The sequence below is a fragment of the Pavona decussata genome, unplaced genomic scaffold (genome assembly GCF_977016875.1).
Source record: "Pavona decussata unplaced genomic scaffold, jaPavDecu1.1 SCAFFOLD_75, whole genome shotgun sequence".
Lineage (NCBI taxonomy): Eukaryota > Metazoa > Cnidaria > Anthozoa > Scleractinia > Agariciidae > Pavona > Pavona decussata.
In genome coordinates this window covers 675,646-702,555 of record NW_028145493.1, presented here as the reverse complement: position 1 = coordinate 702,555, position 26,910 = coordinate 675,646, and the positions used below count along the sequence as shown (strand labels likewise).

The 26,910-nt window shown below is 38.8% G+C and overlaps 1 protein-coding gene across 1 annotated transcript in view; it reads left to right on the top strand.

The window, feature by feature from the left end:
• Positions 1-26,910, top strand: part of LOC146476678 (lisH domain-containing protein ARMC9-like) — a 115,637-nt gene that overhangs the window by 69,689 nt on the left and 19,038 nt on the right. The window contains exons 13-21 of the mRNA XM_085114260.1: positions 1,329-1,468; positions 2,062-2,138; positions 2,272-2,346; positions 2,609-2,699; positions 17,922-17,983; positions 18,434-18,535; positions 19,225-19,263; positions 22,322-22,400; positions 25,150-25,202. Of these exons, the coding sequence (XP_084970386.1) occupies positions 1,329-1,468; positions 2,062-2,138; positions 2,272-2,346; positions 2,609-2,699; positions 17,922-17,983; positions 18,434-18,535; positions 19,225-19,263; positions 22,322-22,400; positions 25,150-25,202 (718 nt within the window). The remainder of the gene's footprint in view (positions 1-1,328; positions 1,469-2,061; positions 2,139-2,271; positions 2,347-2,608; positions 2,700-17,921; positions 17,984-18,433; positions 18,536-19,224; positions 19,264-22,321; positions 22,401-25,149; positions 25,203-26,910) is intronic.

Sequence of the window (26,910 nt, the reverse complement as noted above, 5' to 3'; positions counted from 1 at the left end):
TTAGACTTACGATAAAAGTAAAGGTGGGGATACCAGAGAGCTTCAAAGTAGGATGGTACCGCCAAAAAATAACTGGGTCGAGTCACCTTAACCCTTTCCCTATCACGTTTTTTGGCCCATTTTTCCAAAACGGTAAAGAAAAACCCACCTTGCTAATGTAATATATCATTTCAAAGGTCTTGATGAGTGTAATTCATTCCTGAAATCAAGATAACTGAAGGAAGTCAGGTCTTTGATAGAAATGGTCTTAAAACGAAAAAATTCAAAACTACAAAATTTCACTGATCGACTCATGTGATAGCTATACCTCAAAACTGTAGCTTATTTTGCAGCTTTGAATGCGTAGAACACTCTGAGATATGTGAGAGTCCGTAAATGCATTAGATGAAAATATTCCACAAATCTTAGGGGTGGTAAACCACATCATAGATACCAGAGTGTAGCATTTTTTCCTTTGAAATCCAAAGATCTTGCCAAGCCCAATTTGCCGACAAAATTTCACTGTTATTGAACAAATGCTGACCAGGTTATGAGTTCAGGACCCACTATAGTGGGTCTTGGTAGGGAAAGGGTCTTCAATGTGTAAAATATTCAAGCTGTTTGTTTACCCTTCACAAAGTTATTAAGGAGGATATGTGTCTCGATCACTCATATCTCACATTTATGAATTTCCAAGGATACAATGAGAAATCAATGATCTTTAGAGACAGGTACTTTAAAAGAACGATATAAAGAAGCAACTGAAGACCTGTTTTGATTTCTTTAAATCAGCCAAGCCAAGAAAAATCGTGACGGATATAATCTAATGTAGTTATTTGTTAATAGGCTACTCAAATGGTTTGTTGAATTTTGAAACGTGAAGCAACTAAACTAATCAAAATGGGTGAAAGAGGGCCACTAGGCATCAGCTTTTTCTTTGGATTCTAGTGATAACTATGATATTCAGAATAAATCAAAATACAGAATTCCACGGATGCAAAAATGTCTCTTTACCCTCATTTTCAAAACTACTTGGCTTAGATTGCAACTAGCTGTTGAGGTTGTCTCAGTCATACTAAGAAAAACATTGTTTGATTAAGATTCACACAATGCACCACCTGATGTGAACACTCATCATGAAACATGTCTGTTTCATTCTTGAGCAGACTAAACGTGCTTCGGCTTATTGTGAGGGCAGTATTAGTTTCCACTTTCCTGGTGCTTGGATTGAAATTACAATCACCGAATCTTCATTGTAAGATGCACGTCCCACCTTAAATCTGCCATTGGTTTTGTTTCCCATTTTTTGATCCCAATTCGGTCTGATCTTAAAACTGATTTTGTTCTAGACGCCAAATGCAATCAACCATGATTGAGGGAGATTTAATCCAGTGGTTGTCACAGCTCTTGACAGACCATGACAGTTTATCAGATTACACTCTGGAATATTCTGTTGCCTTACTCATGAATCTCTGTCTTCGTTCTGCTGGTAAGGTGTTGTATGCCTTCATCTCACGACAATGTTGCAATGAACACTACAATTATGTATTATGTTCTGGTTAATGGCAGATTTCTGCAATGTCGTGTAATGCGTAAGGTGAAGTGGTATAAACCATTTCATCTTATAAGACCTCTTGTACGTGGCTCAGTAGTTAAATTGGTTGCTCTTGGTGCTGGTGACTTGGATTCGACCTCTGGCTTTGTACACACTTTGAGCTTAAGGAACACCAAAATCTTATCTGGTGAAGTTGGCACCTAATGAAGAAGAATCAAAGAAGCTATCGAGACAATGTGTTGAGCACCTGTACATAACAGAGATCGTGTCTTACGTTGTGGTATTTTGTCCATAGTAATAACATCATTCAATCCCTTTCGCACCAGCAACTTTGTCCAGTAATCACTCTTGATAGAGACGTTCTGGTATCAAAAGGTTTTAAATCTTTAATTATTTTTCTTACGTTTTGGCTCTAATCCTAAATATAAATGGTTAGTTACACTTTTAAAAGGTATCAATGTGAAGAATAAGTCTATTTTATGTTGGAAGTAGTTTTACCACATACAGAATGCAATGCATTTCTACAGGAAAGAGAAGATGTATTAATGATGCTGGTCACATTCTCCGAGTACTGAGTGACCTCCTGGGACATGAGAATCAAGAGGCAAGTACTTTCTACCTGTTCATTGCTGCTCATTCTGTTTGTCATATATTGTCTCTACGTCATGGTGGTATCCTGTATGTGTCAAAAACGTGATGTGAATTTGTTGTTTTCAAGAAATTTGTAACTTTTATAGATTCGTCCATACGTGAATGGAGCCTTGTACAGCATCTTGGCACTGCCAGCTGTGAAAGAGGAAGCAAGAGCCTTGGTAAGCTTACTTGTCTCAAAGTATTTCTTGTTTCAACAAGTTGCTTAACGATGACCATTATTTTAAAAGATTCTTTTGATGACTTGTCACATGAATTAATTCATTACACAGCTGGCACTATATCGTTAATATTCATGAAAAAAAGCATTTTTTACAGATTTTCTTTGGAGATTGCAAGTGTTAAATAAAATCAAGTGACAAAAACTTGCTGTCTTGGTATTTTCTTCCGTTTTCTCAGTCACTGTTGAATTGTCTTGTACAGGGGATGGAGGAGATTCTTGAGTGCTTTCTTAAAGATGACAACCCTGACATGACCAGACAGATTCAGTTTATCATTAAACAACTCAACTCTGGTAATATGATGTTCATTAAATGCCTTGTATTTCCTCATTTTGAAACCAACTTTGCATTCTTTGTCAATCATACTGCCAAATGGCCTCTGAAATGCAGAATGTAAAAATTGCCAAATTTGGTTTAATGGGTATCAAATAGTGTGGGTATCTAAATTGGCCAATTCAGAATTTTGAGAAAGTGCCATGGAAAATTTGATTGTTTAGTGTTTGAAATGCTGTTCATCAAGAATCTCAAGCCTAATTTAAACATCCAGATGGACTCCAAGCGTGCTAAACTATTTGCTTAACGTTTTGTTACATTACAGCTCTTTTAAATCATCTATTGTTGTTTTTGGTATTTGTAGATTACAAGTTATAAACACTTTTGACTTGATAAATGACGTTAAGGTGGTATTGTTTTATCGCAATGTTTTATAATCAAATGTATTTCCAAGCAACTTCTTAATAAACTCAGTGCCTAGTGATCTATATTACACACTGAATGCAGAATGTAAAATCATGAATTCAACCCAAGGTTGTGCAATTTCTCATATTACTGCTACTACTATTACTACCACTGCTACCACTACCACCGCCGCCACTACTACTACTTCCACTACCACTACCACGATGATAACGACTACTACTATCATTACCATGACGATAAGAACTACTGCTGCTGCTGCTGCTGCTGCTGCTGCTGCTGCTACAAATTCTACTACTAATCATAATACTTATGGATGTAAAATGTATGAAATACATATATTTAAACTGCAGGCGAAAGTACGAATAAATAAGGGAAGGACCATCACAGTTATGTAGATTGTATGTGATGTAAACAGGTCAAACATGACTCCTATTGGTTGAGATTTTGTTTCTTTGTCCTTGACAGTTTAGCTCTCACGAGTGTGTCTTTTAATGACTTTCCCTTTCTATATGAAATCATTGGGGTTTCTTTTAATATTTCCCTTACCAATGGTTGATTTTCTATAAGATGGCACTTGTTCATTATGATGTTTTTAAGATAGGCACAGCTCGGCGATACTCTGTCACTAATGGTAGTATTCGGTTAATGTGCAAATTTGGCTTCTCTTATAAGGCCAACATTTTTTTGTGATGGTTGACGTCTCAGAGGGTCTTATCTATTAGGTTATCTGGATAACCTCTTACATGCAATCTTAGTTTAAAATTGCTTATGTTCTCTTTAAATGTTGTTTTGGATGAATTCGCTATAAGTAGTCTTAGGGCTTTGCCGTTGATAAATCCTTTCTTGACCGCTGGAGGGTGGCAAGTAGAGGAATCTGTCTCTGTCGGTTTGAAATATGTTCGCACATGAAGGATTTTTTCTCTCTTAAGTCTGTTACCCTATATATATATACCCGATATATATATCCAGGAAAGTGATTTCTGTCTCAGAGATTTCAGCAGTGAATGTTATGGTCAGGTGGTAATTATTAGCTAGTTCAATGAACAAGCCGATTTCTCCACAATGACAATATGTCCTTGATATATCTTTCCAGACTAGTGGTTTATTTATACTTTGGCCGATAATTTTTGTCGCAATTGCGGCCATGAAAATATTGGCAAATGCGTCTGCCATTTTTGTACCCATTGTGGTTCCGTGTGTTTGGAGATTGTTTTTCCATTGAATCGGAAAGAATTCTCCTTTAGGATAGGTTTGACCATTTCTCTGAGATATTGGCTTGGTATTGGAGGATCATTTCCATAGAAACCTTCATACGCTTTGTGTACAGTGGATATTCCTTCCTCCTGTGGGATGTTTGTGTATGGGCTTTCACGTCCATTGAGACTAGTGTAATATTTTCTTTGACCTTGGTGTTTTCTATGAAATTGATGAAATCTGTTGTAACTTTTAAATGCGATTGCTGAGCCGTAGCAATAGGTTGGAGGAGGCTATCAACACGCTGAGATTCGTTCTGTAGGCCTTTCGCAACCTGATATGATTGGTCTCCTAACTGAGTTGAGTTTGTGAATCTTTGTAAGGGTGTAGAATTCTGGAATTCGTGGTGGATTTGAGATGAGGGATGGCCATTGTCGTCTCAAACGCATTTACTCACACTCCATACGCGTACAAAAATTTATTGACAAAGGTAAGTAAGATAACTGAAAATAACACAAAATAACAGAGATAAATAAATTAACAATGAAAATGACAAAGCCAATAGAAGACAACAAAGCGAAATAAACAGTGAATACTTACAAGACAAATGTGATGACCAGGGCCGTACCTAGGATTTTTTGTCTGCCGGGGCAAACTCTGCACAACCCTGACAGGGGTGTCCCGTATACAGACAGGGTTTTTAAAAATTGGACGTTTTGTTTTCACCGCTAAACGGAAAGCTGCCTCTAAGTCCTTTTAAGAAAAAAAAACCACACTGATGCTTTTGTCTTGAGTGTCATGACTTTTTGTGGCATAAACACCTTGTTTAGCTTGAACCAACCATTGCTTCTCATTTAATGGCAGTCGTTGCACTGCTGTAATCAAAGGGAGAAAATCACTAAGCTCCCACAATTCAAACGCACTATAACAGCGGAGCGAAGCATTTGCAAAAACACAGTCGCAATTTATGTACAATTCAAGCCTTTTGTTACTGTGACACGTCTCTATTACTAGACAACCAAAAGACAAATAGCCGTGGCAAGGAACACAACACCTTGTGACAAAAACTAATAGCCGGGCCCGGCGTTACAAAACTACAGAAAGCTCATTGCACGATTGATACAAGCAATGATTAATTCCTGTCCTAACATTACACAAATCTCGACAAGAAAGGCAGTTAGAACTATCACAAAGTTAAACGAGCCAAACCAAACCCAGCTGAAATGCCCTACGAGAGGGTGTCTAGAAACCTAAGACCTAAGACCTATAACCCGGAAACCTAAGACCTGGAAACCTAAAACCCAGAAACCTAAGACCCAGAAACCTAAGACCTGGAAACCTAAGACCTGGAAAACCTAAGACCTGGAAACCTAAGACCTGGAAAACCTAAGACCTGGAAAACCTAAGACCTGGAAACCTAAGACCCGGAAACCTAAGACCTGGAAACCTAAGACCCGGAAACCTAAGACCTGGAAACCTAAGACCCAGAAACCTAAGACCTGAGTATAATAGGTTATTATATAAATCCCTTTATGAATTAAAAAATAATAACCATTCTTCAACTTCCCATACCTGGATAACTGCTTTTCTGAAGGGTTTTAAGGGGAAAAACTTCTACGATCCAGCTTTTTTGAGGTTGTCGCCATTTTGTTTTCGCAAAGATTGGAAACTAGTAATCAGTAAGCAGGGTTCCGGGTGGGCTGTGAGCGAGTATAGGGCTCCCGGGAAGTAGTGAGGTTCAAGAGTAGGCACTTTCCCTTGCAAACTAAATCCAGGAAAGGTGACCCGTTTGTAAGATTAGGAGAGGAGGAGTAAGAGAGAGGGAGCAGTGAGTGGGAAGGGATTCGTTTCCTTCCCTTGTTGACTCCCCTCCCGGCCACCTTTCTGCATTTTCAGTTGTTGTTGCCCCATTTCCCTGAAAGCTTTCGTTCGCTTTTTGCGCTCGCTTGGAGATAATGACTGCTACATAGGATCAGCCAGTTGACAAGAAGAAAAATATTCAGAGGTTCGAAAATTCTACTAAGATCATCGGAAGAATAAACAATTAAGTGTAAAAGTTTGTATTTAAAAAAACACATCGCTTCAGAGAAGATCTCTTGAAACAGTATCTCTTAAAAGAATTGGGAAATGGATTATAAATAAATTGTAAGTGGCCGATGGGTGTGGGTAACAATCGTAGGTGGTCGGTATAATAACATGCAACCCATCGCCTCTAAAAGAGGTTGAATATAAAATGGAAATTAATCCACTGAACAAAAGTTATTGAAGTTATATTTTTATTTTGACATGGTTTTAAGGCAATAAAGCAAAAGTTGACAATTTTACCTACAGAGGGAAGGTGAAACTTTACCAATATTAATTTCCAAGCTATGTGGGATACAGTTTTTTTTTTGTCAATTTTACTGCAATTGAAAACTTGCAAACTTGGCAGACTTACTGGCAAGCAAGACATGTGATAATGAATATACCACAAGCTGTACACGTAGTGATGTTATTATTATTATTATTATTAATTATTATTATTATTATTATTATTATTATTATTATTGTTGTTGTTGTTGTTGTTATTATTATTATTATTACTACTATTATTATTATTTAAAATAAGGTTGTTTAAAAAATCATATAGTTTTCTTTGTTCGGGTAACAGTGTTGATTATTTTTTTTTTCAGGTGGCGACAATCCAGTCAGGCAAACAGACTAGTCCAATCAATTTTTCTAGCTATATATGAGTCAGTGATCCACATTTTATCCTTTTCTTTCAAAGTTGCTTCTGCAATCAGTGACTTTTGAATTAAAGGGAAAACATCCGATGGAACCGCAAATAGTTTCTTAATCGTACTGAAAGCGGCATGTGGTTAAGGTATTTTCCTTTCCCACGGCCGTTGACGTTTCTGCGGGCAACTTTTAACATTCCATCATGTTAGATTTTTTTTTTTTTCAGTACGGCTAACTCAGAAGCTCGTGTTTCGCTAGCGCTGTGCCGTACAGTTTTCTTGGTATGGCGTTTCGAATCCCTACGATCCCTCCTTCAAAACAGAAGGAGGTCAACTGCACAGGATTACCGGTGCTTCCATTTTCACAGTTTTGCCACAAGGAGGGGATAACAATTGTTTCCCAAGTATCTTGAATATATTTTTTTTCTGTTTATACAGTCTATCCACGTCACGCGTGACCAGTATTTCCGAGAATGAAATGAACATTAGAATTGCTCTTTGTAATGTCCGGCATTTGCATATAATCTTGAACATGTTCATTTCATTCTCGGAAATACTGGTCACGCTTGACGTTAATTGACTGTAACTATGGAGGAAACCTGAAACAAAATGGGACTGTTGAAATTTTAGAACCCGGCATTCAGAAAAGCAGTAATCCATGTGTGGAAAGTTGAAGTATAATAATTTTATCATTGTTTCTTTAATTAAAAAGAAAAAGGTTTAAAACAAGGGTCTTAGGTTTCCGGGTCTTAGGTTTCCAGGTCTTAGGTTTCCGGCTCTTAGGTTTCCAGGTCTTAGGTCTTAGGTCTTAGGTCTTACGTTTCTAGACACCCCCCTATGAGGCATAAAAACACTGTCGTTGAACACACAGAATAAGTGGTCATATTCAAAATAAAGAGAATTCATCTGAAGAGGAAGATCAAAACTCATTAGGCACAAAGGACCTGTGATGTTGAACATACGATGGTTAAATCCAAGGCTCTATCAAATCCTCCAAACCCGCTACAAATACTTGGGGGTAGCACAGGCTTTACAAACCAGTTTAGCTCTGAAGAATCACAGTCGTGTACGCTAGATTTAAAAATTAAAAGGCTAAAATCCGCTCCAGGGAGTAGGATAGGCTTGTCAGTCTTTATTTACACACCAAATTCTAAACTACAGGCGGCCCGAATTACAAAATCATTATTTTCATAAGAAAACTCGAACTGGCTTTTGCCTCGAAAGATTTTCCAAAACAATTATTTGGAATTCACGTTGAAGGAATGTTTTTTACAGTCAATTAATCGATTTTCTTGTAATTTCAAACCAATATAGCTACAAGAAAAAGCTCAGCAAACTCAAACACTAAGTTAGGAAAAGAATTAAGTTTTCCTGGTGGGGGCAGCTGCCCCTGCACTATGTACGGCCCTGATGACAAGACTTAATGAAAAGTGCTAACAACTTGGAACTTGACTTGAAGCTTGACTTAAAACTTAACTGAACTAAATTTGAACTTGAACTTTCAACAGCTAACGCAATATAGGCAGAACAAACATAACTAACAAGTAACCTATATATATAGCATTATGCAAGACAAAACTAGCGAGTACGAAATCTAAATTTTCACGCCTACATTCTGGCCCCTAAATTCAAATTCGAAAACTTTGCATTTGCTTATATAGGAAACATTATAAAGCGCATAGAAATAATTGAATTAACTGTCAGTTAAGAATAAAATGTCTCTTTAAATTTCTTTGACTGGGGAAAAAAGTCAGTTAGGAAAATGTCATTTCATGTGGTTGATTTGAAAAAGACCTGACTTCCCAATCAATTAAGGTGTTCCTTCTAAATGTTCACATGATTCCAAAAGGCATAACTTGGTGATGGGTCGCTCTAAAGTTCAAGTCTTTGTTCGAACTTTTACTCGACAGACCAAACGTTGCTTGTCGGGAAAAACTTCTGTGATACGACCAAACGGCCACATATTTATTGGGTGAAGATTCATCAACGACGATAACGGTATCCCCAATTGCAACATTCCTCTTAGGTTTAAGCCACTTCTGTCGTTGTTGTAGCAGAGGCAAATTTTCTTTTTTCCAACGTTTCCAGAAAACATCTGCAAAATATTGTACCTGTTACCATCTTCTTCTCAAAAATACCAGGAGGAAGAGGTGTGTCTTGACAAAGAAGAAGCAAATGATTTAGTTTTAGAAGTTCCAAATCTTTTGGATCATTTGAGACTGTCATTAAAGGTCTTCCATTCATGATACATTCTGCTTCATACATCAGGGTCTGGAGGCTTTCATCGTTGAGGTTCTGCTCTTTCACTAAGCCAACAACAATCTGTCAGGTTGATCAAATTAGCCTTTCCCACACGCCACCATGATGGGAAGCTGATGGCGGATTGAAGATTCATGTAATTCCTTTCTGAAGAACACATTGTTGGATCGCAACCTGGTTCCAGCTTTCGATCATAACATGGAGCTCCTTTTCGCCTCCAACGAAGTTTGTACCATTATCAGAGCTAATTTCTTTCTTTCACTTGACCTCTTTGGGCAAGAAAACACCTCAGAGCAAGAATAAAATAATCAGTGTCCAATGAGTAGGATATTTCCAAGCGAACAGCTCGTAGGGCTAAGTTGGTAAAAATCACTCCCAAAGCATTTAACTTGGCTCCTCTTTCGGCGTACACGAAACAGGCCAAAATAGTGTACTCCTAGGCAAGTGAAGGGAGGCTGGTCCGAGGTGACTCCTGCAGGTGGTAGTTCTGCCATCTTTTGTTGACCAGGAGGGCATGACGCCTCTTGCAAGCAAGGCAGGAAAATGGTACACTTCTTACAATGGAATTGGCGTGGATTAACCAGATTCTTTCACGCAATAGGGCTAAGAGGTACTCTCTACCGGAATGACCGTTTTTCTTGTGAAAATGGAAAACGAGGAGATGAGCGAGGTGAGATCCCTTGGGATAATGATCTAATGCTTCAAATCATCAGACAGGGTGGCTATTCTCAGTCGCCCACCAACAACGAGGAGGCCCTGGACCATTATTGGATCTAACTTAATAAGCACACCTAATTTCTTGACAAATTTTCCTTTCTTTTAGGCTTCTATTTCTTCAGCAAAAGCGATTTTCTGGCTGAACTTTATTATCTCTTGTTTCCAACTCTGGAGGTGTGAGCAATTCGCATGTGGACTTTCTGGGAAAACGGTGGGAGTTACCTTTTTTTCATTAGAAATCTTCTTTGGCGGCAAAGACACGGCGATAAACTTAAGCAGTCTGAACTGACTGACTTGGACTGCAAAGGAAGACGGCTTGCATTTAACTTTGTATTTTGGGAATGTGCCATCTATTCGGACTCTGGTCTTGAGAGGAAGGCTGGCCCCTTTATCCAACGGTCATCCTGAGGAAAAGACTCTGCAGTGACTCCTCTAGACATGTTGTCACCAGGTTTAGACTTGGTATCTATGCACCTCCACTGTAAAGGACTGGAATCTTCTCTGATAACGGCAACACGGTTGACGACATAAGTATGGAAATGCTTCGATTGGTTCTCGATGTAGCATATCACAGTCATACTATCCGTCCAGAGACTTATTGTGTCAATGTGTATTTCCAATTCTTTCTGCGGCTTTTTTTCAAGCGAATTGATACTGTAGCAGCTGCTAACTCAAATCTGGAAATGGTAGTCTGTTTCAGAGGAGTAAGGGAAGATTTCCAGATGAAAAAAGAACAATGAATCTGGCCATCTGAGTTCAAAAGGCAAGATAAGAAACTGCGCCATCGCAGACTGAGAGGTGTCATTGAACTGATGAATTGGGCTGCTAGTAATTCTTCCAAAGTCAGGGGGCTTGACACGTCTGTGGACTGAGAATTCAGTAAGCTTTGGTAATCCATGCAGCCAGGAATGCCATTAGGCCGAGTAGTTGTCAGGAATCTCATTGTCCCAAGCAAGGCCCTTTCTACACAAACCTTGGACAAGTAGTTTGGCGGGTAAGGTGAAAGGTACAACCATTCCTAACAGATCATATCTCGAACTGACGATAGATAGTATCCTACGCCTAGTACATAGTTGCTCCTTCACGTTGTTCTTGAAGCTAAACTTCTCATTTTCTATGCACCATGATACGCCCAAGGCTCTCTCGGTAAGGTACAACTCTTTGACATCTTTGGCTCTGTCGTGAATTGGAATTGACTCTAAAACTTTGTAGTCATTACTGACCCATTTCGTCAAACAGAAGCCTCGTCTTGACATAAGCCTTCATAAGTCATCCACGTGCTTAACTGCTGCACTACTTGACGGTAAAGATTTAAGGCAGTCGTCAACATAGAAATATCTCAAGACGGTATTAACAACATCAGAGGGAAATTCATGATTGAGATCTTCAGTGTCTTTGCGAATCGCAAAGTTCTCACAACTTGGAGACAAGATAGCACAAAATAAATGTATAGTCATTCTGTATTCTTCTAAATCTTGATTTAAACCACCCGAGGGTCACCACAGGAAACGGAGAAGATCGTGGTCAGCTATTGGGACACATACTTGATGAACCGTTGCTTGAATGTCTCCCATCACAGCAACTTGATTCTGGCGGAAACAAATCAGCACCCCTACAAGGTTAGTGGTCAAGTCTGGTCCTTGAAAAAGCTCATTGTTAATGGAATGTCCACGGAACTGAACAGAGCAATCAAAAACGACCCTTAATTTCTCCGGCTTCCTGTGATGGTATACGCAGTGGTGCGGTATATACCAAACCTTGCAGTCCGCTCTTCTAAGGCCAGCAAGGGGGACCTGGGCAAAGCTTTCTTTAATCACACCTTCAAGAGAGTTAACATAATCTTCTCGAAACTTTTCATTCCTCAAGAGCTTGCGTTTCAAATGAAGAACTCTACATTCTGCCTGAACTCTATACTCCAGCATCTTCAGGGACAGATTCTTCAAAGGAAGCGAAATCTGATAATGACCATCTTTGCACTGCATGGCTGAATGTTGAACGATGTTCATGAATTTCAAATCCTCTCTGTGTAAGCCAACGTCATCACTGAGGGATGTATCAGCAAAGTCAGCACAGGCAAAACATATAGGATGAGCTTCCATGGACTTTACAAAGAAACATGAAGAGACAAACTTCAACTTTCATCCGGTGGGGCCGTTAATAACCCAGCCAAGGTCCACTCTTGTCGCGTATGGAACTCCATCAGCAGCAGGGATGACTTCTCTGACTGAAGTGCTTCAGGAACACTGGTGCCGATCAACAGTTCCTCTTGGGAGTCTAATTCTATAACCTGGACACATCCTCATAAATTGTGGCCACCATTCTACATCTTCTTGTTAGGGATTTCATCTTTTGCAACTGGCATAACTGGTCTGGCTAGCGTCTCATGCAGAGGAATGACAACATTCTCATCCAAGTCAATGAAGCTGTCTACTTCTTCACTTCTTCCCATGGTAGACAATTTGAGTCTGGTTTTCTTGCGACCTATTCCTAGACATTCCAGAAGGCTCAACAAGCAGAAGGTAGAATTAGAGCCGTTATCCAAGAGCACATACCTCACAGTGGCACAAGGACTTGCTTTGACTTTTATCCTCACCGGAAAAATAGACAAGCCTGTTATGGCACCCTCCAGCAGGGTTGGAGACTTAAATTTCTCGGCACTCGCCCTCTGGGTGAGTGACGTTCAGATTGCACTTCCCCGGATACGTTTTCACTCGCCAAATACTCCCTCCCCCCCCAAAAAAAAAATCAAATAAAGTACAGGAAACAACTTTGCTGTGGTTGGTGATAGTTTTTTCTTGGTGTTTAAGTTTATTGTAAGCACTGTTTTAGCTTACTATTTGGTCACTGGTAATTTAGTTTTTCCAGAATCATATCTTCAACATCTCAGTGTCTGATTCATAGCTAACACCACCCTCGTCGTCATCTCCAACACCGTCATCATTCTGGCAGTGAAGTCAACTTCCTCCTCGTCTTCCTCTTCTTCTCGATCTCGTTTTCTCGTAACCTCTGGCATCTGCCTTGTGAGGAGTTTCTTTCATAACCATTTTGTTGTGTGTTTTAGATACTCTGGGAAAATATCTCCACATTTTCAAATCGAAAACACAGGAGGGAAATTACTACACCAGGGGAGTCGCCCTGCACTAAACAGTTGCCAATTCATAATTCAGCCCATTTCTATCGCCATCAGATTTTGTTCTCAGCGGCGTGGTCTGTTTATGAACAGCAGTATCATGACTACTAGTGGGTACTTCATGTAGTTATTACTTGACTAGAAGCTATTTCTATGTGCCAGATTTCTACAGTTTTAAGAATGTGAAAAAATACTAACATTTAGATTAGATTTTGTCAAAAACTTTCAGTTACAGTTTTATTTTCATGAAGATGAAAATTCACTCACCAAACTGGACGAGAAAGCTGTGATTTCCACTCGCCCGATGTGTTTGACACTGGCAGTGGCAAGTGGGCAAGCACTAATTTCAAACCCTGCTCCAGGGACGTCAGCCCACAGAAGTGCGGGGTGGTTCTGTCCTCGGAGTTGCATTGACTTGTGCTATCCTGAGATCGAGTCTCACTTCTTCCAACAGGTGCTTCAATAGGAGTTTCAGATTTGGACTCGTGCCAAATTGCTCTACATGTTTAACTGTGACGTGGTCCACCGCAGTGGTAACAAGGTTTCTTCTTTTGACATCCTCTGGATTGGTGACCATCTCTTAAGCAGGCGAAGCATAGTCTCTTTTTTTTTTTTCATGATGAAATCAACATGATCTTGTTTGGATGCCTTCCTGAGATCAGAACAATCGGACAAATGATGGGCAGCACAACAGAAGAGACAATCTTTGGCGGTTTCAACTGAAGCGAACCTACTGCCGGATGATGAAGATACGGGGTGTATACTTGACTTTCAGAATTCTTTTCAGACATGGTAGTGAGACTTAGTTTCTTTGCACCAGGCTTGTCATTTCTGGGCTTCAACCTCTTCTCTTTGTTAACGGAGGCTTCTTTTTCCATGCAGGGTAACTTGCCGAAGGATTGCAACTTCTGCTTGACAAAATCTGCAATGTCGTCAATACAGATTTCTCTGTTCCACATTCAGGATCCAGTCAGCGTTTTCACACCATTTAGCTTGCAATCTGGGTGGGAGTCTGTCAACAATCTTCTGCGTGTTATCTGGACTTTCAATCTTTCTAGAGTAACCAACGGATCTAAGAGTGTGTGACAAGTTGAAAATAAGATGGAAAATCCTTCCAGTGATTCTGCATCTTCACCTTTAGTGCGTGGACCACTAGTTACTTGGTCCAGAGTGACATGCCACTTTTTGGCCTGACTTAATTTGGTCAAAACGTCCTATCAAAACATTCAGAGCCGTGTAATAGATAACGGCTTACCACCATACATACATACATACATACATACATACATACATACATACATACATACATACATACATACATACATACATACATACATACATACATACATACATACATACATACATACATACATACTTTGTAAAAAATCTTCAGTAATTTAACAAAATAGTTTCAAATCATGGAAAAGATAAAAACTATTCAAGATTGCCAAGTGAGAAGCTTATGAATCAAATATTTGCTGGATTCCTACTTGAATTGCCAAATTGATTAAATTGTTATATTTTCTGGTAATGAGTTCCACAGCAGGGTGCCACTGAAACTGAAGCTACGTTTTACATAGTGTGCAGCTTGGTCGATGCCAATTTACCAAACGAATTTTGTAAGTTATAGTCATTTCTTTCGTTGAAAAGGGCCTGCAAGTACACTGAGGCTAGTTTGTTAAGAGACTTAAACATCATCAGTGCTTTTTGCTTTTTTCGTCTTATTAGCAGTGTCCTAATTTAGCGTTTCTAGGAGAATGCTGGAGCTTGTTTCGCAATTGGCCCTCAAAATCACTCTAGGTGCACGATTTTGTAGTTTTTCACTCAACTGGCTACTTAAGCCATCCCAAACCGGGCTACAGTAGTCGAGATGTGGCTGGATCGCGGCAGATTGAGAGATGAAGGACCTAATATGCCTCAGGGCACCTATTGCTGAGGATACCTTTTTACATACCTCATTTATGTGGTTAGACCAAGAAAGTCTATTGTCAATGGTAATACCTTTTTTTTTTTTTTTATTTGCAACACAACTCTTTGCGTGATCAACTCTCTCTTGATACGTTTGTTTTCCAACAATAATTTTATTGGATCAGATTATTTTACTTAAGAACAGGGCGTCAGGCAGGGAGACCCCTTTCTCCCTACCTCTTTCTTTTAACCATCAAAGCCTTGGCAATTTCAATTAGCAAAAATCCTGAAATTGATGGATTTAAAACAGGCAAAAATTAGACGAAGCTTCTTCAACATGCAGACGATACTACTACTACTCAGTTTGCGCTTTATTTGAACAACTGAATTTATTTTAAAAAAACCAGCGGAGGTCAACAGGAGGTCAACAGTTCAGATACAGACGTATTGTGGATTGGGTCTCTCAATAGCAATGAAGAGAAACCACTTGGTATAAATTGGCCAAGTGAACCCATTGAAGCTTTAGAGGTGTTTTTCACATACGATCAAGCACTTTATGAAAAAAACTTCCAGTATAATCTGGACAAAATGAAGAAACTTACAAATATTTGGTCTTCTAGAGGACTTTCCATTTATAGACAAGTCACCATAATCAAATACACAGATAATGGGATGGGTTACACATACCTTGAATTTTATCTAGATTTATAACTATTTCACTACAGCCAACCTCAATAAATGCCATGTTCACCTTCCAGCTTGCATTTTTTTTTAGCACTTGAGCTCTTTGCTTTTATTTTCTTCTTCCAACCTATTGACCCCTCCATTTCCCGGAGAAGGTGGCGGGGGACCTACTCAGGTATGTTAATGATGGTAATGTGCAAAGAACGTTTTTGAGTTTGAAATTAGTACTTTTTCTGGGTTAGAAATTTTGTGGTGAGTTTTTTGGGTTGACCACAAGCGATAGCCAGGGTTTTCATTTTTTATGTCAGACAATTGTATCAGGTTTGTTTGTTTGTTTTGTTTTTTATTTCTTTCTTCTTTTTTTTTTCAGGGGGTCTTTTTGCGGGTTATGTTCTGGGCTATTGGTCTTTTTTTATCATGTTCTACCCTACTACGTTTTATTTTGGGTCGAAAAATTTCATGTCACTCACACATTCCTGTTTCTAATATACCTGCATATCCTGCATGATGAAATACACTGATTGGCAACATACGGCAGAAATATATAATTCTTAACCATTCTTTCTTTTTTGCACATGACTGTATAACTTCCAATAACTCTTTAATTTGTAGCCTATCAGAAGTAAGAATTATTTTCAAACTGATCTCAACTTCAACTAAGCTCATTATACATGTAGTGACTTCATTTAAATGACGCATGCCCATTTCAGGCTTTTACTGACAGGCTGAACACACCAGCCATGTTGTATTTAAGATCATTAAATGATAGCTGTATTTATGTTAGTGTTTAACATTGATTTTTCCTTAGAATACACTATACTTTACATGTACATGTACGTACTGACTGTCACAGATTATTAAGTACATTTATGTTACCAACCAAACAGATCAAAAGAATGATTACAATAGAGTCAAAAGGTAGTCATTCTGAAGAGCAATACATTGAATGAAATTATATTTTGCTTTTGGTCGGCTATCTTGTAATGTAGTAATAGTAATAATAATAATAATAATAATAATAATAATAATAATAACAACAATAATAATAATATGATAATAATACTTTATTAGTAGAAAAACAAAAAAATACAGAAAGGTATCGGAAAAAAAAGAAAAACGCTTCATAATTCTGCAGTTCATGCTAAGAATATCCATACAAAAACTTTTTCGAACACGTTGATCAATAAATAATATATACAAAGTTAAAAATCTTAAAAAAAGAAATAAAAACCAACATTAAATGGAAGGCTACCAAGAAAAATAAGAAAAACTAAGAAATAAAATTATGTTTTCAATGTTGTTGACGAATATTTGCATGTCCTTTAATAATAATAATAATAATAATAATTATAATAATAATAATAATAATAATAATAATAAATATAACAACAACAACGAAATACACGTTATCATTGTCAATGTTATCGTTGTCCTTTAATAATAACAATAATAATAATAATAATAATAATAATAATTATAACAACAACAACAACGAAATACACGTTATCAGTCATATTGCTACGGAGTACTCCTCTTTCCCAGAATTAAATGTAAATTATGACAACATGACTGCAGAGGTTATTCAGTGGAACCTTAGTAAGAAGTGTGGATTTGAAAGAGAAGTTAACTGGGACGATCAAAGACGAGATCCAGTGTGTAATTCGGAAAGATACAAACTGCTGTGATATTTCAAGATATAGATTGCTACATCGAACACGATAAACCAGATATTGTTCTTATAATCCTGCCTCATTATCGATGTTGCCATTCCTATTTGTCAGCAGGATGGACAGAAAAGTCAGAGATAAAATTGAAAACTACCATGAAATAAGGCATGTGACCAAACGGATTTGGAACTGGTGTCCTAGTCATCCCAATAGTGTTTAGTGCATTGTGTATAGTCTTGCAAGGCTCTTGCAGCCTGTGTGTTTACTGGAGAAAACACGCAGTTCTAGACTGCCAGACTTTGTCTTTGACTGAAAAAATATACATCTGTAATTTACTGACCAGGCTGCAAACATAAGATCACATAAAGTGTTAAGTCTAGTGAAACTAGGGAAAATCCATCCTGGCATGTTGTTGATTAGATAGTTCAGTAAACCTTATTTTAATCAGTGAAAGTGCCAATTTCAGATAATTGTTCCTTGGTTACGCCGTAACTAGTTAGTTTCCAAGTCAGTTGAGGCTGCAATATGTTCCTCTTACAGACGATCCATCTGCTACAAACGAGCCAGAGTCTGATGATGAAGACGAGGAAGATGATGATGATGTGAGCTAACATATTGTTATAATTTTAAAAATTGTTATTTTTGCGGATCTAATTAATATTACTTTAATTTGATGATAGTGTATGTTTCGTATTTTCACTACACTACACCCTTTACCATATAATTCTGGGCATATTTTCAAGGAGGCTTTGCTTCCAGAGAGGCATTTTATGGTTTATGCTTGTCAATAAAGCCAGCTTAGAACATTAACTAAAGCTATCTTCCTAGAACTGCTAACCTTTACACTATCAAAAGAGTATTTTGATCTGAGATTGAGGTGCCCATTGCTAGCATGTGTGGAGGGACGCTCTTATTTTGCAGGGCTTGTTATTCAGAATATCACCGTAATATTAGTTACAAAAAGACTATTTTGGCTGGTTTTCAACAAGCCAGTTGCATGCTGTGAGAAGTACGCTGACCTGTTTGTGGTCATGTTCATACTGTCATTGTAGGAGGGAGATGCTATTGATCCTGAACTGGATAAGCAAGAAATTCTGGAGCCACTTGAGGGAGAGTTGTGTGGAGATCAGTTACTGAGTGCTCATTATTCAATGGTATGATACCGTGTAGGTCTAATTGTAATGCCTTACGTATTTTCTCATGCATCTTTTATTAAAAGCACATTACAGTTTTGTCCAAATGAACCGGGGAGATAGCAAAGACCCCAAGTTTAAAATTAGGAGTTTGGCATTTACATACTCAACCGGCCAGAGAGAACCTTGTTGAAGGAATTGTGTCTTACAAATTCCTCATTGAAATTTCACCAGCCTTAATTTATTTCCTAACATTGTACTACCTTCTTTTTTTACTTGAAAATGAAGCCACGATGTCTTTGAAACGTAGTCTCTTTCCGCTAATATTTTGTTTAATTGTTTCTCTAAATCCTGGCTTATTGTACTACTGGCTGACAAATTCCTGAATTGTGATTGGCTCAGAGGAATGAACATGTACAAATTGCAGTTTCCATAGTAACCTACAAGATTGAATTTCAATTGCTTTATTTGCCACACACAAAAGAAAGAAAAATATACATTAACAAACGGGAGCTACAAACGTCTTCAGTCCTTTGAGCTCTACATCCTGGAACTTCCAATTAAGGGGTATGGATATTATGGGCAGCCCAGCAATTTCGATTGAATTAACTTTCAAAACAACATCAGAAAGTAGTCGAGATGCGATTTTTTTTTGGCAGATTTGTATCAGTAATGTTGTCTTAAAGTGATTGACACTTTATTTTCAACAGAATAATATGCCATCAGAACAGCCAAAGAGTAAGAAAAAGGTACATTTGATATTACCATTATTTAGCAAGATAGCTATCATTTTTTATAAGAGTAAGCTAGACGACTCTAAAATAGGGAGTCAGTAATTTGAAGAAGACACAGCTTGGAGAAATGTCTCCACAATTTTTTTAGTTGGGAAGAGCTGTGTGTAAACCCAGTCCCATATGGAAAGTCTTAAAGAAAATTTCGCTCCTCTTTCTTTGCTGTGTAGTACATAATAAAATGTTAATAATGTAATTGTTGCTTTTCAAAGAGCCCCCAGATCTCCTTGCTTATCTCAGAACTACGTATCAGAAATACCAGGAATAGAAATAAAAGGATGTAGTCTGTAGTCAAAATACATTTAGCAGACAGAGAGGTGTAAGCGATTTCATTCTTGTTGACGTTCCAATCTCTGGGGTCTATGCAAATACCGATCTTGTTAGGTTTCACAGCAGCTACCATACTGTTTACCCAGTCAGTAGTTCTGTCTGCCTGACAATTGCGCCTGCTTTCTCCATACGGTCCAGTTCATCTTTGATCTTTTCTTTGAAGTACACTGGTACTTTCCTTGGAGGATGAACTACGGGAGGAATGCTTGGATCCAACCTGATTGTGTGTTATCCGGGAAGACACCCAAGACCTTGAAATAAATCTGGGTATTCATCAAGGATGTTTCGATCCAAGTCAGTGGGGCGCTCTGGAATGTCATGTTGCTGAAGTGAATGTTTTCTGGCAAGTAGGCCTATTTCTTTGCACGTTGGGGCACTGAATACTGAAAGTGCTTTAATCTCAACCACGTGGAATTTCACATGGAACACTTTACCTTTGTATTCTCAAGACAATGTCACTACTGCTTTAGTTGGAATCTGTTGACCTGAATACGTCTTAAGGTTAACCTGGGTCTTTCCATAGTGGCACTGAATGTCAAGGTCTTGTATGACTTTGTCAGAAATGACATTGACTTTTTCACCAGTGTCTAGTTGAAACTTGATACTTTTGCTTTCAACTCTTAGGTCTTCGTACCACTCTCCCATACCAACTGCATTGCCTGAAGTGATGCATCCAACAAATAGCTCTTCATCGTTACCTTCGTCCTCTTCTACATAGTGTATTCCCTTCGTAACTGTGGTCTTAGATTGACAAACACTGGCAAAATGGTTTAACTTTGGACACTAAGCACATCTTTTTCCTCGTGCAGGGCATTTTCCTTTATCAGGTTGATAACCACATCTACTACAATGTTTGCTTGTGAATTTCTCTCTGCCAGACTTTGTTTTTCGGTGGCTTTTTTTTGTTTCTTCTGGTTTACACTGTTAATGCAAGATTCTCACTTGTCATGGTTTTCAATTGTGCTTTCGACATCTCGTCAGTTCTAGCAATGTCAAATTATTGCTTTTGCTAGAGTAAGGTCTGAACCCCTTTAAATGGAAAAGCTTTTGTTGTTTTGGTAGCATGACACCCAATGACCTGTCTGTCTCGAACTATTTCATCAGTGTCTGCATAGCCACAATCTTTAACTAGCAACTTCAAATCAGTGAGAAATTGTTAAAATGCCTCACCCTCTTGATGAACCTTCTGGTGGAATTTTTGCCTTGCAAACACTTTGTTAGATTTGGGCCTCACACACACTTCGTACTTTGTAAAATACGTGTTGAGTTTCTTCGCTTGTTGTGCAGTGAGTTCCCACGTATTGTGTATGTCACGACCTTTTTCTCCAATCCAAATCATCAGGTAATTGCATTTTTGTTCTTCTCTTTTCTGGTTAAGAGGTTCTCCAAATGCGAACTCACAGTGTTGCCTGAATGCTTTCCATGCAGTCGGGAAATCTCTGCCTGTCCAATCCATCATTGGAGTGCTGCTTGCAGAGAACAAAAAACTTTAAGATTTTGCAGCACGGCAACATCAAAGAATTACTAACGAGGCTGTCAAAATGGTTCTCGTTTACTTATAACACGTAAGGGTCTTTGTGGACTTGCTTTTTGCCAACGAGGCAAACGCACAATTATGACCCTGGAGAAACGCAAGTGGTGAGCAAACGAGAAACTACACCTGGAGGTAGACAGAGGGCGTTCTCTCTGTTAAAAAGCCAGTATATAAGGGTTTCTTCTCAGTCAAAGAGCCACTCTAAAGAGAGATGGATCTACTCAGTAAACTAACCGAGATCTTCTTACTCTTCCTCAAAAAGGATTGGTGAAGTGTGACTATTAATCCAATACCTTTAAAAAGCGCTTTGAAACAGACAAGAACATTACCCACTTGCAGTTATGGAAGACCTGTTGCGTCAACTATCCCTCAAGCTAAGCTCTTCAACATTGTATTGGCTTTGGGCATGTGCTACTGGGTGCGCAGGTCAGCTCTAAAACCTCTTTTGTGACACCCTGCGGTGTTAACGGACAGAAAAGTCAGGAGTCACTGGAGGTGACGTGTATCTTAGATGACAAATTGGTCTTTGGTGGAGTAGAATAAGAGAACCTTACGGTCCTGGCATGTTTCCTTCTGTCTGTTCCGTGAGGGATTAAAGCCTAATAAATTGAAAATAGAGATTATCCAAACGATTCAAGCTCAGCAGGAGGTTTCTACGAAATGTGCACTTCTTAAAGCAAGGTGCAATCAAATTGTCTGTTGGATCTAACAGCTACCCAAGGAAACCAGCTCATTTCAGTGGAGTGAGCTGGTAGAGAGCTGGTGCTTCCAACAACTAATGAAAGTGCTGTTTCCTTCCAAGGCCTTGAGCTACAGTGTGATGCATTAGCGAAAGGCTTTGGTACCTCCCCACTTTCGGAGATCGACTCTTTGTTTGTCCATCCAGCTTTCTCACAGAAACAGAGTAACAGTATGCTCTAACAGAACAAGGAGATGTTGGCAAGGCTGAGAGCTTTGAGTGAACAGTATGGCTGTGAATGGTTGCAAAGTTGAGAATAAAACAAGACTACTGATCTCTATAGAGCATGTGGGAGAGTTTTGAGTTAATACATAAAACAAAATATACCTTTGAAACAAAATTGACATGAAAATATAGCAAGCATAAAACAGTGTATGTCTGTTAAGGTATTTGAGTGTCCATTTTCTTTACAGATTTCAGCTCATATGGGTCCTCACCACCCCCTTACCAGACCTACCACTCCAGGGGCAAGAGTTGTGGAGACTACTCAAGGTTGTGACAGAAACATTAGTTCTATCATGTGACTGAGAAAATAACTTTGTCCTGTTTGATTGCGAGCGAAAACAAATTAGTCGTACCAACTAGGTCATACCTAGTTCAATAGCCTAGCTCCCACGAGTTTCCTGTAGCTCAGTGGGAGACCAGTAAAAGGAAATGGTGTCACCTCTTGTTGGGAGAACTCGCATTGTTTTCTAGTATGCCTGTGTCACTGACTAAAAGAATACATCTGTCAAACTTTTTTTTATCCAGAAATACCTAATCCATGAAATCAGTAACATCAATGAGTAATTGATGGGTAATCAGATGAAAGTGTAAAAAGAAATCAAATTGAACGTTACATGCACGATTTAAGCATTGTTAGTACTGTCCAAAACTGTTTGATTAGAAAACTTCTAATAGAGATGACATTAGGCTAGCAAGAAGTGAAGTTAAAAAGCTAGCAATAAAGCCGTTCTATGAGCTTATTCTTGATTCTCATCAGTTCATCGAGAAAACTTCAGTAATACGTTCGTCAGATGGCATTCTTCTGTTAGAAAATTATGACGAGAAACTTGAAACTTGCAGAAATCGAAGGACACCAGGAAAAACTTGAACACCAGCTAAGGCTGCAAAGAGGGAAAAACTCGACAAAATCGAATGCATTCAGCAGGGGCTAATGGGAAATATAACTGACTATAGCGGTTTGGAAGCAGTTGTTAAAAGAAAAAAGCATTGCTTTCAGTTCAGAATTTGTTCATCTTTTCAATACACCTGAAGCATGTACACCACGTAATCACACCACTATCTGGGAACTAAAAGCTCGTCTGCACCTACAACACAAGGGCAAGGAAAGTGTCTGTGTTTGCCTCTGTACTTGTGGAACAGGCACTTCTCTGTATTTCCCAAAAATATTTTAACAAGAGGTCGGGAAATTCGCAATAGTTCTGCTGGATAATAGATAATTTTCCAATGAGTAATCAATAACATCAATGGCACAAAATATTTTGTCTTTTATTAGTCATCAATTACTCTTTGATCATGGCAAGTACTATATGACTAATCAACTGATAACTCCTCGATTACCCATCGATTTATCATTGATGTCATAGATCATTGATTAGTTATGTCTGGTTTCATAAAACCAATTGTCACAAAGCAGTCTGACATGGTAAGTAAATTAGAAGTGGAGCTGTAAAATATAATTGTAAAGGTTGTTTCCACTTTCATCCATGAAGTGGAATGGTAATGCTTATGGTATTTATAAACTGCATTTTCTATATACATATTCAAATGCGGTGTACATTACTTCAGTGCCAGGGTGAGATCGGACATCAGCATATATAGGCGCTGCTAGCAGCTGCTGTCAGTCCATTAGCGACCTTATCCAACCCACCTAACCCATGAATCACGAAATAGCACAGAGACAAGATCAGCACACCGGGAACTACATGCCCTATTCTTTGTGATTAGTGTGTGGGTTCTTAAACGTCCCACAGGGTCATGAACATTAAAGTGCTATGAGACGGGGTCTACGGTTTATCGTCCTTATCCGAGAAGACTAGGAAATCTAACCATTTGCAGATATCATTACAAAGGCAGCACTTTCTCCTCAGTTATTTAAAGACCCTGAGTGTTGGTCCAGCTGGGGTTTGAACCCACGACCTCCCACACGGTAGTCCGATGCTCAACCAACTGAGCCAACCAGTCGGCAAAGTGAAAGCGTTGAGTCCACAAAAATTAAATTAAGTTCCGTGACTTATGGAGCTTGCATAACGAAAAACAAGTCAGTTTTGACTAACTGCCATTAACTAATGTATTAAAATCCCCCACGACCTCACTAAACTACCTGCAACCTTGAAAACGTTAGTATATGTTATGCACGCTTTGCATGCCTTTATTATGGGGTTTATCACCCAGTAATAGCTAGGATATACCTGTCTCAGAAGTTACATATCCCTACTCTTGTTTCTATTACCAGATAATCGTGGATCCGTTATCCTTATATATCCCTCAACATCATATCCCATCTTTTCATTTACAGCACGAGTGATAACTAACATGTTATGTCTTGCTAAGAATACAAGTTACACACAGCACCCCAGCTAGAATTTCTGACGTGTTACTGTTTGAGGTGTGGTATTGATTTTACATTTTACTCCACAAATGGTCACGATGCACTAATTAAGTTTAAGGATATGAACTTATTTGTGTTGTTTTTCTTTTTTATTATGAAAGACATAAGATGTAAGTTGTTGAAGTATCATAAAGCATGCACTCTTTATGGTACAGTGAAACCCAACTTAATGGACACCTTCTTAATACGGACACTAATTATTACAGACAGTCATGATTGACAGTCATGTTAGTCCCGCTCCATACATTTTCCTTAAAAATAACCTGCTTAATGAGGACACTCTGAAACACGAACACCTTTTCTGGTCCTAATGGTGGTATCCATAATAACGGGGTTTGACCGAACCGTATCCTTCATCACCTTATTTGATTACCTTGAGATGGTCATTTTGTTAAGTTCTATTCATGCCAAGTTTTTCTGCGCTCGTATGTAACATACACATTTCTTAATATCACCTTCGTGTTGTTCGTTAAGTGAGTGATTCATGCATGCATGTAGCCTGACTTTTGCCCTCTCTCCCCACCCCCACCCCCACCCCCACAGCGCCTGTATACATCCAGCTAGTCATTTATCGGGAAATCCAAATAAATATTTTTGACGTGTATTTGTTTTTCATTTTGCTGGCAGAAAGTACTGACACACGGACAACTACAACAAACAGTCGTGCATCCAAAGAGCAGGTTAGTCTCATTACTTTATACTAATCCAAGCATATCTCAATTACTGACTGTGGGCAACCTCATAGATTAGGGTTAATCGTCAGTTTTTTCCACCATTATAGACTGACAAAGTGCTGCGTAACCGTATACCTGTTTAATGCTAGTGTAGAAATTCTTTTCGGCAGGAAAGTTCTCATGCAATATTCAAGTCATGAGCAGTTGGTGTTTTAAAAGCATCTCGGTGGTCCAGAGTCCTTAGTCATTGGCTAATGAGGTGTATACTAGAGGTCCAGCTTTTTTTTCCAGCCCCCTCATACAGACCTCACTGACTTTTACAGCCTCGCATATTTTGTTACACACTAAAGCATGGCAGAAAATGAAAACATTGAAGAAAGAAATTTAGAAAAATTATACATTAGGATGATGACATTTATCATAGCGCACCTGAGTCCTGTTATCCTGGCAAGGGGAACATAGTTCATGAAAACAAATATGGATACACAAGTAACAACACTGAAGAGGAGGTAATGTTAAGAATGGAAGACTTTGTGGATGTGTGAAAGTGGAAATCATTGAAGCATTGAAAGGTAGCTGAGAAACAAAGCTCTCTTTTAATCAGTTTGAAGATATGGAGTTTGGTAAGTCAAGTACTACTTGCAAACAAAGCGAGATCGCATAAGAGAGCTCACAGAGAACTATATATAAAAGGTAATTGTCCACCGGAAGCAAGGTCCAATACCACAGTTGAAGATGTTACATGTATCTTCCTGGCTGTTCTCATTTAAAAGAAATGGAGTGACGGTGTCCTAAATGCAAAGGCCTATAGCAACTTCAGGACAGTCAGTTCTTGACTGGTGTCAGTGTAAGTAGGACTAAGCCATCTACAACCTAAGATCATTGCCCACCAAGAAACGAATCCACTGGCTGTCCTTTGTACTTTGTCCCAAGGATATTAATAGTTCTGTGATTTTTTCCGTCACAACAGTAATGCAAAAATATGAGCTAAAGATGACACCAGCTATGCCACTTTGGCCAAGCACAGGAATAGGCACTAGTTCTTTTTTCCTCCAGGCTTCCAAGAGGTTTTTTCTACTCTTGTCAGAAATGTCTGCCGTTTGGTATCCTCTGTTGACAGAAGCCATCCAGCCAATTGTGAGTGAGTGCTTGAGGGGATGGGTTGTGATTCCCTGTGTCAGGAAGTCGTCCTCAACTGGTATGAGTACAGGGAAGTCTATAGAAAGGTGTAATAGAAGAGAGTACCAGGATTGGGCTGGCCATACTGGTGCTACAAACACTGTGTGTGACACCCGTTTACTCTAAATTTGGTTGATGGATCAGCCTATCAGAGCAAACAGATGAAAGGCCGAAAGGTCGAAAGGTCGCCCAGTCTAGGGTAAATCCATTGGTGTGAATTCCCAGAGGGTCTGGTCGCCAGCTCACGAACTGATCTAGTTGGAATCAGAGTCAAGAGGCAAAGAGGTCGAATTTCAGCAGACCCTATTTATGAAAGAGGCGTTGAAAACGGCTGGATGTAGTTTTCAATCACTCGAATCCAGAAATACTCTGGATTCCCAAACTGCTTCTAAATTCAGTACTCCTGGAATGTATTGAGCTGTCACTAAGACGCTGTAGATGAGATAACAGTCCCACAGGTTTTGGCAAAGGACAGCATGGGGGAGTGTGTCCCTCCCATTTTGTTGTGGTTTCAGCTTTTACAAAGCTGGAACCT